Genomic DNA, 16,094 nt, shown 5'->3' on the forward strand with positions numbered 1-16,094 from the left:
TTTTTTCTTTTCTTTGATCAATTGAAAAACTTGGATACAATGCTCATGTCTTTATATTTACCACAGCCACATAGTGTTACAAATAAATGTAGAGCTATGTCTCCTTCTCATTTAACTTCTCTGGGAATTATTTACTTTGTAAAAAAAAAAAAAAAAAATTATACCAAAAGCCTTCTGTGCAATGGTCACAACTCGAAATCTGTCTGAATCTTGTGATATCATCATAAGATATATAGAAGTTACGTAATAACTATGTCACAGAACACAAATTACATTCATACTTGAATGGCCCCCATTTTACAACAATACTTAATTTCATAGCTCAATTATGCACTTCAATAAAGTGTTCAGAGGAGATATATGACAACGAAGATTAATGTCATATTGCAAAAGTATTGACAAAAATAGCATCAAGTAAATGAGCAATAACTTTATCTTCAATGCCTTAAACTAATGTCTGGAGCCTGATACTCACTCCAGCATGGTCATGGTGTGGTGTGGACCCCATATATATGGTCCACAGGCCACCAGAAGTTGGCTGTGGTGTCAGCCTACAAAGACCAGCTTGCTGGAGTGGTGCCAAGAAGTCCGTCAAGCCTTGTGGAAGCCCGCGAACAACATCACAGCTGTAGCCATCCTCTGGTAGTAAAAAAGCAAATCTCAGTTCAGGTTCTTCTTCCAACTGGATTTCACGTCCGTCCTGGCGCACCAGTTCATCAGCATTACTTTCTGCTTTCTGCAAATAGAAAAAAAGAGCAATCAGTATAAGAAATTTAACTTTATCCATTGCAGTGTTTCTTCTGTGACTGTATTACTTTCATAATAATTTTAAAACAATCATGATTTATTAAAATGCACAAGCATTTCGACCCCTGGGAGCTCATCTTCAGGTGCTTCGACAGTCTACATCAACTTTACATTTTGTTAAATTCCGGGCCCGGCAAGATCACATTGTGAAATATAAGTTTATAAAACTATGAGATATTTCATAATGTGACATTTTGCAATATAACAATGTGATATTGCCAGGCCCAAAATTAAACAAAATGTCAAGTTGCTGTAGACTGTCAAAGTATCTGAAGATGAGCCCTCAGGGCTGAAGGCAGTTGTTCTTTGTTACTACAAATATAAAAAAATATTTTAATATAATACAAGTAAAATGTAAATAGAACAGAAACGATGTACACAGAAACTTTGCAAAGTTGTCATTCCCTTTTATGTGTGCCTCTCAATGACTGATCATGTCTGCTATTTAGTGAGTGGTATTGATTACGTCTAAATGATTTACATTTTACCAGAGCTTCTCTTACTATAAAGATACTGCAAGAAATTTCATTACTGAGATACCTACATGAGTTCAGGTTTCAGTTGCTATCAGATACCGTACTAATTGCATGTGCATGAAAAGAATTTGGTATTGCTGAAACATTGTGAGTAAAAGAAAAACAAATAAATGATGTCTTGCAAGAGGCAGAAACTTTTTACCAATGCCATGCAACTACTGAGGACATGAGTTACATCATGAATTTAGCATATTTAGGCGATAAAATTTGAGACTGTAAAGAGAGCCTTTTGTTATTGCACAGCTGCAGAATGTTGTTATGAAACAATGGTAAGGCAATGCTAGCTATTATTAACTTTAAATCTTATCAAGTGAATAAGCTCTCATGTATCAATACATAACTTCTGTGATTCCTATTCTTCATTGGATATTGCACTTCTAGTCTTCTAAGTAAACAGACAGACTTATTTCCAGTACTCATTAGCCTAAAATCAAATTATTGTTGAATGTGTACAAACTGATGGGTAAATAACCATGCTTTCACTATTCATTATGGGACTTCTCTGTTAACAAAATCTGCAAGGAGATGTTATTTTGGTACTTACCCTGACACAATTTTCAATTAGTTCTGGCGTCAAACGTGGTTCATCTGGAGCAGGCTGATATTTACTGAGTAATGCTCTCATCTGCAATGAGTTCAGTTTGAAACAAGTAGAGACTAGTGCACTGAGATCCTCGGCATTGTACTTAGGTGCCTGTGTAGTGGATACAAACAATTAAATTTCAATCAATGAAATTTGGGTAAAGCGTGAAACTGGAGAGACATAAAATACTAAACTACCTGCAACAAATGAGCAGCTTGAATTATTCGAGCGAGATGGCAGTCTGCAGCAAGTTCCAACCCCTGTCGCTCGGCCCACACTTCTAGCTGTGCCAGCCGCGACTTCAACCTCAGACCCCACTCGCGGCTGCAGTAACCGGAGCCCGTCACTACAGCATTGAAGGACCAGGTATTCACGTAGTAGAACAGTTGTGAGAACAGCTGGATGGTCAGAGCTGCATTCACTCTACATCTCCTCAACAACTCCATTGCGGATGCCAAGACTTGTAGGACCTGTAAGAGAATTTATTAACATGCAGACACAGTTACTAACAAGCCAGGTAGTGATATTTTTACTAATTCTGTTCAAAGTAGCTTTTCTGATTTACAGGTTTCTATTCTACTATGCTTGTAAGAACTTTCTCAAAACACTGCATACAAAATCAAAGACAAATGAGGAAGGTAACAGAGAGTGACAATTTTCAGTTTATACAGACATGACGATAATTTATTTAATTAAATTCAGAGTAGCTGCAGTTCTGAGCCATCAGAAATTCTGGCTGAATAGAATTAAAACCTGATGCTGCCCATCTTGATCTAAATTTCTAGTTCACCATCAATGTGAGAGTGTGCTAATGTAGCTTCTGGTAATGCAACTTGCAATTATATGTCTCTAAATGTTTTGGCCAGTAACCAGTTAGTACAATTCTTACAGCTTACACCTCACCTGCCTTTTTTAAAAAAAATAATTTTGTTAATTCAAGTTCAGATGAGCTATTACAACATGTTTTACCCTTTGAGTCTAATGGTAAATTTTTCAATACTTCACAGCTCCAAATTCTCATTTAATGAGCAGAAAGTCTTGCCATATTTTACACACACACACACACACACACACACACACACACACACACAGAGAGAGAGAGAGAGAGAGAGAGAGAGAGAGAGAGAGAGAGAGAGAGAACAAAATTCACCTTTTGGTATGCAGCTCCATCCTCCTCGAGACTGGATTCATCACTTTCTGACATAAAACTTGGCATGACACTTGCCAAATCATTCTGCAGACATGTTACAAGGTTCCTGTAAGAAATATGTACATGACTTCGACATTGAATCAGTATCTTCCTAATCATCATATGCAGATAGTGTCACCTTATTTCCTGCAGGTAAATCTATGCCAAATACAATATTGACACACAGTGTAACTATTATCCAATTTATATGGGCTAATATCGTCTTTTGTGACTGTAATAGAAGTATTACTAATACCAAACATGTTACGCTTTATTTTAATTGTTTTTTTTTTTTTTTTTTTTTTTTTTTTTTTTTTTTTTTTTTTTTTTTTTTTTACACCTCATTACTCACTTATCTGGCAGATTTTACCATGCAGCACTTTCACTAACACTAAATATAACAACATTTTTATGTTGTTAAGGTCTATACCCATCTCGTCATTTTGTGTATTTTGTTTTAATATTGCGGGATATGAATCCATCCCATAATATCAAAACAAAGTTCACAGAAAGGCAAGACAGCAGTGGACCTTCACAACATAAAAACATGAATATATTTAAATTTAGTGAAGGTGGTGTGTGCTAAAGCCTACCACAACTGTGTAGAACAGCATGAAGAATGATGTAAGAAACAAAAAAAATCTGATCACTGAAGATGCTCTAAAATAAAGTGAAAAAGTTATGTCAGTGCCAAAATTACAACCAATCAAAGTTAACTGATACTAATATGAACTAAATACATAAATGTATCCAATTTGACTACTGAAATAAAATTTATTAAGTTATTGTAGGTTAGATTCATGGAAACTTCTGTACCTGAATGCACTTTGAACACACTCTGCCAGTATGTCCTGAGCATCTAGTGAGAATGCCGAGATATGTCTATCAGACTTTAGGAAATGCAGCAGTTCTGATGAGTTTGCCATCCAGAATGCTAACGACTTGGCATCATTGTACCTCTCCTACAAGAAAAAGGATATTTTCATACATTATTATTATATCTATGCAAATCATTCAAGCTGAAAGAAAGAAATTGTACATTTACAGAAATTTACTTCAGTTTTATGGTAATGTCAGACTGTCAGAAAGGGTAGTTCTGTATTGTGAAATCACTTTCCATATGGCGTACTTTCCATGATTGTGAGTATGCAGTACCCAACTTAAGAAATAGAATGCAAAATATCATGAGGCCTGATCTAAGCAGCTGAATATTTGTTACAAAATGGAAAACTAACTGGAATATGAAATTACTTGTATTCTATGGATCCCTTGGAGAGGTGCACCTGGGGTGTGGAAATGAACTGCTTTTACAGTGTATACATCTCAGACTGTTACTTTGGCTCCAGTTACAGAATTCAAAATTCAATCTGTGGTCTTTCTGTTTTGTTCAGTTCATCATCAGCAATCCAACAAGAATGTACTGGTATAGCTATCAGTAATTTTTTTATGTAAGTTTATTATGATAAAGTTATTCGACATTATGATACATTATTGTATTACAATTCTAATATTAATTACAAAATAATCTAAATCATTAATTTTAAAAGTTTGTGCGAAGATACTATTCAATGGAATACAGAAAATTTATAAGTGCAACAAAATGTGGCTTTACTGTAAAAGTTAAAGCAACAAAAATAGAGAAATGCTGAGCCAACAACAGGTATCTCTAAATATTGTGTCCCCTTCAGCTACTTCTTCCACACAAAATTAATGCAGTTAAGTCATTCAATGTCTGCTCAGATCAGATGAGTCAGTACTACTGACAATTTACAGAAAACCAAAGAAGTAAGCCTTAAAATTCCAGGGAACTATCACAATAAAAAGTGTGTGTGTGTGTGTGTGTGTGTTGGGAAGGGGGGGGGGGGGGGAGGAGGCGGCACCAAGACTGAGCATTAAAACCCACAAATAGCAATGGCATTGCTTGCAGTATGTTACAGTTCTAATGCATTTAATGACCAAAACCCAAAATCTGTTACAAATGACGTACACATTTGTATATTTCTGGGTCTTGTGATACATTTTAAATGACAGTTGACTTTAAACTTACAAATTTGAGGATTTCATCAAACACGAGTGTGAAAGATTACGCAAATTTCACTACAGTTTGAGAAAAATTAGTTGATAGCTGACACTTCACTTCACACAACAGAGCTGCCTTTCTCCAGTCATAGTGCACAATTTAACTTCTGAACTTTTCATCGTTGCCAAACTGCTGTGACAAATGGTCAGTTCACATCTATTGTTTGGCTAGAGTTGTGTGTGAAACATGGGTATTTCATTATCATTACTGTGTGTGTGGCTATTATGTCTGATGCAATAAGGAAGAAAAGGGGCAGACTCAGTACTCAGGATACAAACACACCATAAATAAAAGTTGGACAAGAGGTTACGTTTAAAGGTCAATTGTGACAACCTGTGTGCAGTGTGCAGAAATACTCTGAGAGGGAGGTGAAAAGTGAGGGACCTCTCATACCGGTTTTCAAAGCAGTCACATGATCCACAGCCATTGTTAAGATTAGTGAATCAACTGTATTTCATAGTGGAAAAGAAAAACAATGAGAAGGAAACAAGTGAAGCCAGATTCTCTTGTCTTTATACAATGGGCAAGAAGAGAAGTATTCAGAAACAACATAACAAATCTGGAGTCTTTAGCACAAGAAGCAATTCGGCATTACATATACAATAATAACCACAACAGAGATCGGCCTACATGAGATATGCTTCATACGACATTGTGTGAGACTGAATGTTTGGAGGCAGCAATTTTTTGTTGCAACCGGTTCTGTAGAATCTTGTTTCCAAATACAAAAATACTTCAGGCCATAAAATGTCAATGGACTGAGAAAACATTGCTGCATGGCCATGCATATCTTTGTGTTAAATAAAAGACATTAATTTCAATGACACTGTTTGGATCGATGAAATGTGTGAATACAGGTCACACTGTGACAACAAAAAAGATTTCACACTCCCCAAAGGTGGTAGCATCATTCTTTTGCATGCTAGTACCTATCGTGGCTTTTATTCCTGGCTGTCAATTGCATTTCACACTGAAGAAAATATCCGAGTACTATGAGGTACAATGATTTTATGTTGCAATTCTTCCATCTGGTCCATGTTTGCATAGAAAAACAGTAACAATAGAAAATTGAGTCTGCCTTGATGCAAAACACCTTGTTATTCGTTTATTTCTTTATTCTCCCAAACTGTTGCCGAAACTAGTTTGGGAGAATAAAGAAATAAATGAATAACCAGGTGTTTTGCATCAAGGCGGACTCAATTTTCTGATATTACTGTTTTACTATGAGGAAATTAATTATGAAACAATTTCAAATTGATTTGAAAATACATTGTTACCAAGTTTAAAAAATCCATCAATAAATATTCTTGACAATGTCTATACCAATCAGTTTTAAAGGATAAGTCTTCAACCCTGTCCTCTTGAAAGGAAGATATTATCCTGTGGTTATAACAACACAAAGTGAAAGTGAATGAAACACTAGAAAAAATAGAATTATTAAAATTCATGTTACCTCTTAATATACACTATTTCTGAGGTAGCTTAAAAATACAGACATTGCATAAGATTACGACCTTATCACTGCCACATAACTGAACTCATTTAGGTTTAATTGGAAGAATATGTTGCTCACTAAAGTAAAAAGTTTACTGCGAGTAAAGTTGAGAAATCGACTATTCATTGCCTGGAAAATTCATTAAATGGTTTGGAGGGCTGTTGTGATGCATCTAAAGTGAGTCATTGACAAAGCATGGAAGAATGAAGGTCTTTCAAAGATAATGTTACAGAATTATCATTCTTTCCAGCTGCTCATCCACTTCAGAATGTTAAAATGACTCTGAAATGAGCAGTATTGACCCTCTTTCAGAAACAGTTCTGTAAAGTGTGTTCGATGACATTATAGAACTAATTTTCAAGCATTCGATTGACTTGCCTGTTGCCAGAAGTATCAGTTATACCTAAACTCTCATCAACTGCAATTAACCCTCCCATTACTGAATTTTGGTTCTCTGTTTTATGTCCTATCAACATTGATAGGATTGTCATAAGGCAGAACTCATACAAAAATATTTTATGACATCATCTGAGTCTGTGGTTATGAATTCAGTCAGTAAATTAATACATGACAAGTAGGATAATATTTCAGCCTCTCTTGGATTTATTTCCTCTTTTTTGCTGCTTTCTGTTGTTTATGAGCTGTAGTTAAAATGTTCCGAATGCGGCTGCACATCTGAAACTTAATGGAACAGTCTTTGTGCCGCAAAAACCTGAAGATTCACATATAGCTAAAATAAATACAGCATTTTTTCTTTTAGGTGTTTGACTCTTAGCCTCGTAAAATCACATTGTCAACTCACAATACTGACAATATTACTCATGGTGTGACGGTCACTGCATTATATGGAAGGTAAATTGAACATGTGCAGGTCCCTTAACATCACATATGGAGTTACACACAATGTGTTGCCTGTAATGGAGTGGCAGCCGGCAGCTGATGAGATAACACTGTTATGGAAAGTTACAGATGTCAACTACTAAGTAATTTTGATCATACTATGGAGCACATATTTTTATCCTTCATACACAAAAGTGCAGTGGCCCTCCTTAAAGTTTATCTGTACTGATAAAAAATCACTGTACCTGTATGACATTATGGATCATGGCGGAAACCCTGGCAAGAAGCATTGTGAGCCTGTGTGCCCTTTCTGTGGGTGTCAACTCAGGCCTGTAGTGGGTAGAGGCACGGTACCTTGCAACTAAGTACAAGGTATACGTGGGTGCCAGTTTGAAATGTGGGCCTGAAGGGTCAAGGCTTGTTATCACTGCATGTAAGAAGTCGTCCTCCGTCTCCTCCCTGAACTCCAGCACTGCAGGTAAAATTGGATCCGATCCTCTTGGATACCGCTCGTAGTTTGATAGCCTAGAAGGGTAAACAATTTTTAATCATACAGTATTTAATTTTTTGGAAGACTGGCACTAGAAACAGTAATGGCAGTGAAACATTTGTAACTCAAAAGTTATCTTATAATGCTCAAAAGTTATCTTATAATGCTCAAAAGTTATCTTATAATGCTCAAAAGTTATCTTATAATGCTCAAAAGTTATCTTATAATGGTCAAAAGTATTTTGTAGTTGCGGTGTTATTTTACCAGCAGATTTTGCATGCAGTCATAACAGAGCTACCAATTTTCAATTTTGTAATTTTCTTTGGCAGTATAGTGTTCCTTCACTATCACTAGCCGCACAGTCCGAGGCGTCTTGTCACGGTTCTCACGGCTCCTCCCATCGGAGGTTCGAGTCATCCCTCCGGCATGGGTGTGTGTGTGTTGTCCACAGTGTAAGTTTGTTTAAGTTAGGTAAGTAGTGTGTACACTTAGGAACCGATGCCCTCAGCGGTTTGGTCCCATAAGTGCTTACCACAAATTTTCGACTATCCTTACTTAGGCACTCAGACAGCTCATCTGTGGAGGCAACTCAAAGCACACCAAAACATGTAGAATATTCAATAGATGTGATACTGGCTGTTTTGCATGCTTTGAACAATGGAAAGTCTCATCTAGTGTTGCTACAGACTATGGCATATCACAACAACTAATGAGTGTGTGAAATCAAAGGCAAAAACAGGAAGGAACAGCAGCCAATAAATCTAGGTCAAGTGTTCCCTGAAAAACAAGACAGGAGAACAGAAAAATTTGGAAGCAATAGGCTGCTGAACCAAGAAACTCATCTTCGCAAACCAGGGCTGATGCAGATCAGGATACGGACTGAACATACATCTCAATATAGTAAAATGTTGCAGCAGGTGATTGTGATGTTAGATGACTATCACATAAATCATGCATAAATTCAAAAAATTGCATGACCAGGATAGGTTTGCAAAGAAACACAAAACTTCGAATGCTACAGATTGGTCTAAGTTTTTATGGAGTGATGGTGTGCAGTATATAAATTGACTGAAAAACTAAAGGAACAAAAAGTAGCAGACACTGACCATTAAGCATGGTGATGCTAGGGTCATGGTGTATGGATGTTTTCCTAGATGTGGGGTTGTTCCTCTATTTCCAATAGAAAGCAAAATGGATCTTCTCTGTACAGGGACATTTTAGAAAAGAATATGGTTCCACATGGGAGAAAGAGTAAGACACACAACTGGAAGTTTCGGCAGGACATTGTTTGAAAACATATCTGTTGCCATGTAAAAACATTCTTTCCAGATTTTTTTTTTTTAAAAAAAACCCACCTAGCTTCTGAAATGGCCAAGCCAGAGCCCGGTCTAAATCCAACTGAGCACCTCTGGGAGGTACTGGATCAACATGTTTGCTGTAGAACTACTCAAAACAAGGATCAATTTGGTGCTACCTTTATGGGCAAATGCTCAAAACTCCCACCTGATCTATGACAAAAGATTGTGGATTTAATGCCAAACGGACATGCAGCTGTGATCAAAGCAAATGAGTATGCAATGAAATATTGATTTGTTCTTCAGACTACAAAACAGTTCTGTTTTATTCTTACACCCTCAGACCTACAAACTACTTTTGAGTCAGAAGAACTGTTATTTCTGTTTTGATGTAAGATACCTTTGTTTCAATTACATGTAGTTTTGTTCTATATGGATCATAATTATAAAATTTTCAACTATCCACCAACAGTTTTTTTTCTATTAGACACTTATCTCCGTATGATTGTATCTAATGTGTTCCACAAGATACTTTTGAGCACTACAATATCAGTCTTTGTGACATTATTAAGGTGTACTGATTTCATGGTTTACATTCCTCAGAATCTTAATTGGCTCCAATTACAGCATATAAAATTAAATCTATTATTTTTCTGTTCATCATAAGAGATTCAAAACTAATAATAATTGCGTGTGACGAGGGTCTCCCGTTGGGTAGACCGCTCGCCTGGTGCAAGTCTTTCGGTTTGACGCCACTTCGGCGACTTAATGAACTCAGAGACCACAATGGTACTGGTATACTTAATGACAACTTACATGAATGCATGAAACGTACTATGACACTGTCATTACCGCAATAACTAATGTAATTGTTAAGTAGTTACTACACAAAATGAGACATGCTTTTCAGTGTCCAACTTGCTGTCTATTCCATTTTATGCACTATGTTTTGTCAATGTCCCAATACTCATGGTCAGACATTGTGGGCAATGGTGTACTATTTGTTTGTTGCTTGTCTTCAAACAGTCTGGATAGAATTTGTACACAAACAGAGAACTATTAACTTATGTGGGGACATGACAGATACCTTTTAAGAATATTAGTGGTGTGGATAAGTGTGTTCAATTTAGTGACATTTAGGGATATGTACAGGGAATCTTAATTGTTCAGTATTTGGTACAAACAAAAATTTTAACAGATGACTATTTAAAACAGAAAATGCTAAAAGTTACATGATTCACATAAACTTGCATACATCACAAAAATTGCAATCTAAATAAAAGTTAACTTAAAACATGCTATTATGACAAACTAACAGAACACGGGCAAAGTTAAAAATTGAAATCAACATCTGAGGAGTATAAAGTTTCAACAACCCCTTACTAAGCAGACTGACCTGATATGTTTCTCATATTACCTTCAGATGTAAATACTCCTTTCTAGTGTACGACCTTGAGAACTTGTAAACATTTTGGAAGTACTACACATTATAGCGAAGCTGAATCTTCTGACATTTATGTTTTCACACAGAGTTAAGTATATTTAGAGTATTACTGATGAGTGATTGACAGATCACAGTTCAATGAGTCTATGCTGAAACACTGCACTCATGATACATACAAGACGATTACATCCACGACTAATCAGTATAAATATTCATGTTTGTTCCTTACTGAGACAATTTTGAAGTGGGGAAAGAACATACACTGAAACAATAACATGCATTATTGTTATATAACACATAATCTGATTAACGAATACCTCAGACTTTGGCAGTATAGTGAGAGACCTTGGTGGCTCAATGTTGGAAGTGCCAGACTACAGAACCCCTCAGGTTCGAACCCCAGCCACTCTTATACAGAATGGTCAGAAACAATTCTGAAAGCTTGTGAGGATGTTCCAGAGCAGGCTGTACCAAGAAATAATTGTTAAAAAACAATTCAGTATGAACTGAAAAATGAAGACACCAGCAAGTATAATTTAGGAAGCAACTGAGATCGGCCAATTTAATTTGATGAATGAGGCACTCTGTTGGCACACATCTTACTGAATATTGTATCTGATAAGGGAAAGATCATGAGCAGATTTGCAACAGAACACCTCTGTCAGTTCCAAGAAACAACTGCCACTATAAAAGGCAACATCAGCACAAATGTCAATTTCAAATTTCCAGACGTGGCACAACTTCAATCTTCACACAACACAGCTGAAGAAGAATGTCAGAGAAGCTGTGAAACAAGTACCGAGGAATGACAGCTTTAACATTGCTGTAAAACTGTAAATTATCAGTTTTGCTGAGAAAGCATGTAAGATTAAATCTACGTAAAATTATCTGTTGTATAATTTACTTTTAAGTTATCTGGGAGTAATTATTTGGAAATCTTTGAAATCATCCATTACCAAAGATTACAACCAGCTATGGTTCACAGGTGGACTTACCATATCACAAACAGGATGAAATCACAAAGAGAACGGTTGGTACATTGGTAAGGCAGACTGACTAGCGTTTCTTACTAGCTAATCATATCCACTAAAAACTGGGTATTGCTACACCCCTTAATATACAAGACTTCATCTAGCTGCTTGCTTAAATACAGATATTATCAAACACAACTGAGCTTACCTGTTACCATTACTGCTTCCAACAGACCTCTGTGAACGTGTTTCCTCTTTGTTACCCAGACTAGATGTAGACACAGTTTCAACGTTACCATCCACATCGAACGTCGTCTCATAGTTCTGTGGAGGGGAACCATTCTGGCCTCCACCACTATGTGCCGGTGTGGAGGCACCACCGTGGCTAACAGCGTCGTCACCTCGGGAAGACTGACTGTAGGTGCAAGGGTGGGTCAAGTGCAGGAAAAACAACACACACATGCGGGTAACTGTTAGGTCCATGTGCCTTTCAGATTTCTACACTTGTTTTTGTGTGGTTGCAAAAGTATTCCACAACAACAATGCTACGATGTTTACCTAAGACGAATATTCGAGTGCGTAACTTTGATCAATTTTCACTGAACAAACATTTATGGATATGACCTCCAAAACACAGGAAGCTAGGAGTACAGTTAAACATGCACAAGGATCAACATTTCTGCAAATGAAGCATTTACTATTCAACATTAAGTGTGAAACTAGAGTAACTGGCTATTGAAAGTTGCTCAGGCACACATTTTGTGTCTGACAAAATCAAACTACAGTCTATGACGACTATCTTTTGAGACCAGAGTACAAACAAGTTCTCAACCACATCAATTCAACATATGTAAATATGAACAGCCAGAAAGTAATAGGCTGAAACAACTTCATTGTTATTTTCTGACTACACTATATTTACAAATGTTGGATCAATGTGATTGAAAAATTGTTCGTATTCAGGTTACCCAGACTAGGTTATCATAGATTAAAATTAATTACTCAGCAAATGGAAAAAAATATTTACAAAAGCCATGCCTGGTTCACTGTGGAGTTCTGCTGCAACTATGTTGCAATTTGTAAAAAAATCTGTTTAGTACCTTTACAGGGCACATGAAAACTGAGATATATGAAGAAAATATATGAAGATGTAATCCGAGTCAAGTAGCAGGGACAGAGAATGAATTTGTTATTCTAAATGTGTTAACATGGCTTTAAATAGCAACACTGAAACAAAGCTAGGGTAAATAACTGTCTGTGATGAATATAAGAATAAGTAAATGAAGTCATTATCACATAACAGTAATTTGTAAATCATTAAAATGAACACAAGAGAATAATAATAAAAAGGTTAAGTGCTTTATTAGGAGATATGCAAAGAAAATAACGTGAGCTATGAACTAAATTTCTAATACAACATTATTAGTTATAAATTTAGTTTGGTTTAGTTTCAAATTAGCCATTACACAGACACATCTGGGGTTATACAACTACTGTCTGGGAATGCTTTGCCAACAATGACATTGAGCAATATCAACCATTTCTTTCAGGAGGGGTATCACAGTCATATTTCTTGAAGGCCATTGTGTAGGTTCCACCACAACTGTTGTTTACACTTATGGACTTTATTTAACTTTACAGAATTGGCCAATTTTGGTCTTAAAGGACATTCTCAAGTGCTGAAGGTGTCAACTTGTTGTAATGTATCCGATTATTTAGCAATGGACATGGCACATGGCAGTTCTGAAAACAGACACATGTACATGCAAACGTCAAATTTTAAGCAGAATGTTTACTGAAAACACTAATAGGCATTGTAGAAACTTTCTGTTTTAAATTTGACACATGCATAGGAAAGTGCTCACTTTCAGAACTGCCATGTTTGCTGCTATATAATCAGATATATGGCACCATCTTGGCACCTTCAGTACTTGAGAATGGCACATAAGACTGAAACTGGTCAAGTGTGTGACGTTAAATAAAGCAAATACATGTAAACTGCAGACAATGTAAAACTTTCATAATGTCCTTTAATGGAGCAAAATTTTCAAATAAAAGGGAACCTGAGTGGCACTGCATCTGCAGATAAGAAATCTGAAAGGCACTTGGTGATTATTCCTATTCTAATCTTAAGGTTAAGCATTGGCTAGCTAGAGAAATAAAATTATGAGCAAGCCATTCATATTGTGAGCAGGGAAGTGAACTAAACTGAACAAAAATAAACTGAGCAGTGGAGAGTGGCTTTATGGTAAATATGCCAACTCATTTGGCTCCTTAAAATAACTTCTCTTTACTGACCGATCATACGAATAGTCAAGTGCCTGCCGAGCACTGTCATGCCGCTGCCTCGTCCTGTCATCGTGAGAAGGATCGATAAACCTAAAGCTGTGAATACGGCCAAACTTCACGACTGAACCATGCTGTAAAATGCAAAATACAAAAGAAAATTAGAATATAACTGTCACTGTACACACCACTTAAGAAAACTGTATGTTTTGGAAATGATTTGCAATTTACCTTAAGGATGAAAAACAACTATTTAGAACTTGCACCTTTCGTCAGCTCAGTCTACACTGAGGCAAAGTTTTGCCACAAATGAAAAACATTCAAGAGCAAATAATAAAAACTGATGAAACATTTGTTTTCTGTGTTTGTTTCGTATCAACAAGTTTGTTAAGTACACACTGTCATTTAATGCCCATTCAATTACAATCTTGTTGCATGACTGACCTACAATTTATTAATTGCTTTCTTCCACTATTTCCAGATGATAGTTGTTCTTCACCACTTGATTGCAAATATCTTTAAATCTTAAATGCATATCCTGGTGCAGCACATTAAGATAATAATGCAAATTGGATGATATTTAGGAAACAAAAAGTCAGTATAATTATCTGAGCTTTTAGATGTGTAGAATCTGCTTTTTTTGTTTCTAATTAATAGCATGTCACATATATTCCTTGAATTCTTTACAATAAGGTAACTCACGTTTGCTTTAACAAGTACTATGTTCACAATTTCCTGACATATCAAAGCAACTGTTCTACGTTTACAGGAAACAACATTAACATAGAGAACTCGTCTGAAAACTTCTACTATCATAGTTTTCCAGCAAAAGACCAAGCTCCTGAGGCTAAAGAATGAGATATTTCAAAGAATTAACTGAACTACATTGTTTACACACTCACAAATTTTCTACTGTTCTTTCAGGAAGTTACATTACATGTGAGCTGTAAATATTACCATGTAAGTAATGTACCTTGAGTGCAGAAAAGGATATGGGAATGCAACAAGAATAAAAACACTGCAAGCCTCGTTGAGTCTTACTTTGCTTACTACAAAGGTTAATTATCCTAAAAATTGAGGCAGTTTCAGATGCATCACCTGCAGGATAGTTGTCTCGTAGATGCGCTGGTTGTTAACGTAGGTCTCGGCATCCCGAGAACACGGGGTGACAGTGACGATGCCCTCAGTATGGGCGACAACACAGTGTCGCGGCCTGATGTTGGGTCCAAACAGCTGTAACGACTGCGCCTGCTGCCCAGCAGGCCCTGCTGGCCGCTCACTGCCTACCTCCGTCACATTGGGTTGCAGGCGGTGGCGCTTCGGGACCCCACTCACCACATCAGACCCATCTGCAAAGAGATCGCACGGAACTGTGTTATATGTATCAGGGGTTACACTATGTTACATTCTAGCCAATCCTCCAAAACCATTAGTTGGCACAGGTAAAAAAGAAAGAAAGAGGAAAAAAATTAAGCAAAACAATGATTAAAGTTATCTTTTGATGCTAAAATGCAAATGTAAATTATTCAATAATCAACAATATTTTAACAAAAGCTTAATTAATATAAAATGTATATGTTTGAATTAGACAAGTACAATGTTTCACTAGGTTAACGTTGACTGGTATAAGCGTAGCCAGCAGTGCATGCTGGATACAAATCATCGGGCAGTGCCATACTTCACTGTGTAACTTAATGAAGATGAAGCACACTAGGGAATTATCCCTGATAATAACCCCTATCTGTCGAGAATCTACCACGCAGTGCAGAGTCCCGCACATGTCTAAAATTGTCTACTATAACCCTTTCTAGTAGGAACGATCTAAGTGCACAGGCAAGTTCAACGTTCCACACATCACACACAGTATCTCAAAGTGTAGACCATCAAAAGAATGTCATCCTCCACCTCCTCAATTTTCTCCGCAGTCTGGCACTCAGGACTGTGATGATAGATACAATAAGAAACTTTACTGGTGGTGGCTGTGCATGAATGGCAGTAGGTGGAGAAAATTAGTGGCTAGATGGAAGCTCCCTGCTGCCCCTCCCCCAACACAAAGTTTTCGGAAGACTGAGAATGCT

General features: G+C 36.7%; 1 protein-coding gene across 15 annotated transcripts in view; it reads right to left on the minus strand.

Annotated features, from left to right (window-relative positions):
* LOC126284122 (afadin) overlaps positions 1 to 16,094 on the minus strand; it is a 995,168-nt gene that overhangs the window by 120,445 nt on the left and 858,629 nt on the right. For 12 of the 15 annotated variants that reach the window (XM_049982823.1, XM_049982822.1, XM_049982819.1 and 9 more), the window contains 9 exons: positions 15,115 to 15,365; positions 14,029 to 14,150; positions 11,939 to 12,145; positions 7,776 to 8,055; positions 3,932 to 4,077; positions 3,077 to 3,182; positions 2,124 to 2,396; positions 1,888 to 2,037; positions 476 to 736 (listed from right to left, as the gene is read on the minus strand). In XM_049982823.1, the coding sequence (XP_049838780.1) occupies positions 476 to 736; positions 1,888 to 2,037; positions 2,124 to 2,396; positions 3,077 to 3,182; positions 3,932 to 4,077; positions 7,776 to 8,055; positions 11,939 to 12,145; positions 14,029 to 14,150; positions 15,115 to 15,365 (1,796 nt within the window). The remainder of the gene's footprint in view (positions 1 to 475; positions 737 to 1,887; positions 2,038 to 2,123; positions 2,397 to 3,076; positions 3,183 to 3,931; positions 4,078 to 7,775; positions 8,056 to 11,938; positions 12,146 to 14,028; positions 14,151 to 15,114; positions 15,366 to 16,094) is intronic. The other 3 variants (XM_049982827.1, XM_049982825.1, XM_049982824.1) reach the window with 1 other exon arrangement.

Source organism: Schistocerca gregaria, chromosome 8 (genome assembly GCF_023897955.1).
Source record: "Schistocerca gregaria isolate iqSchGreg1 chromosome 8, iqSchGreg1.2, whole genome shotgun sequence".
Lineage (NCBI taxonomy): Eukaryota > Metazoa > Arthropoda > Insecta > Orthoptera > Acrididae > Schistocerca > Schistocerca gregaria.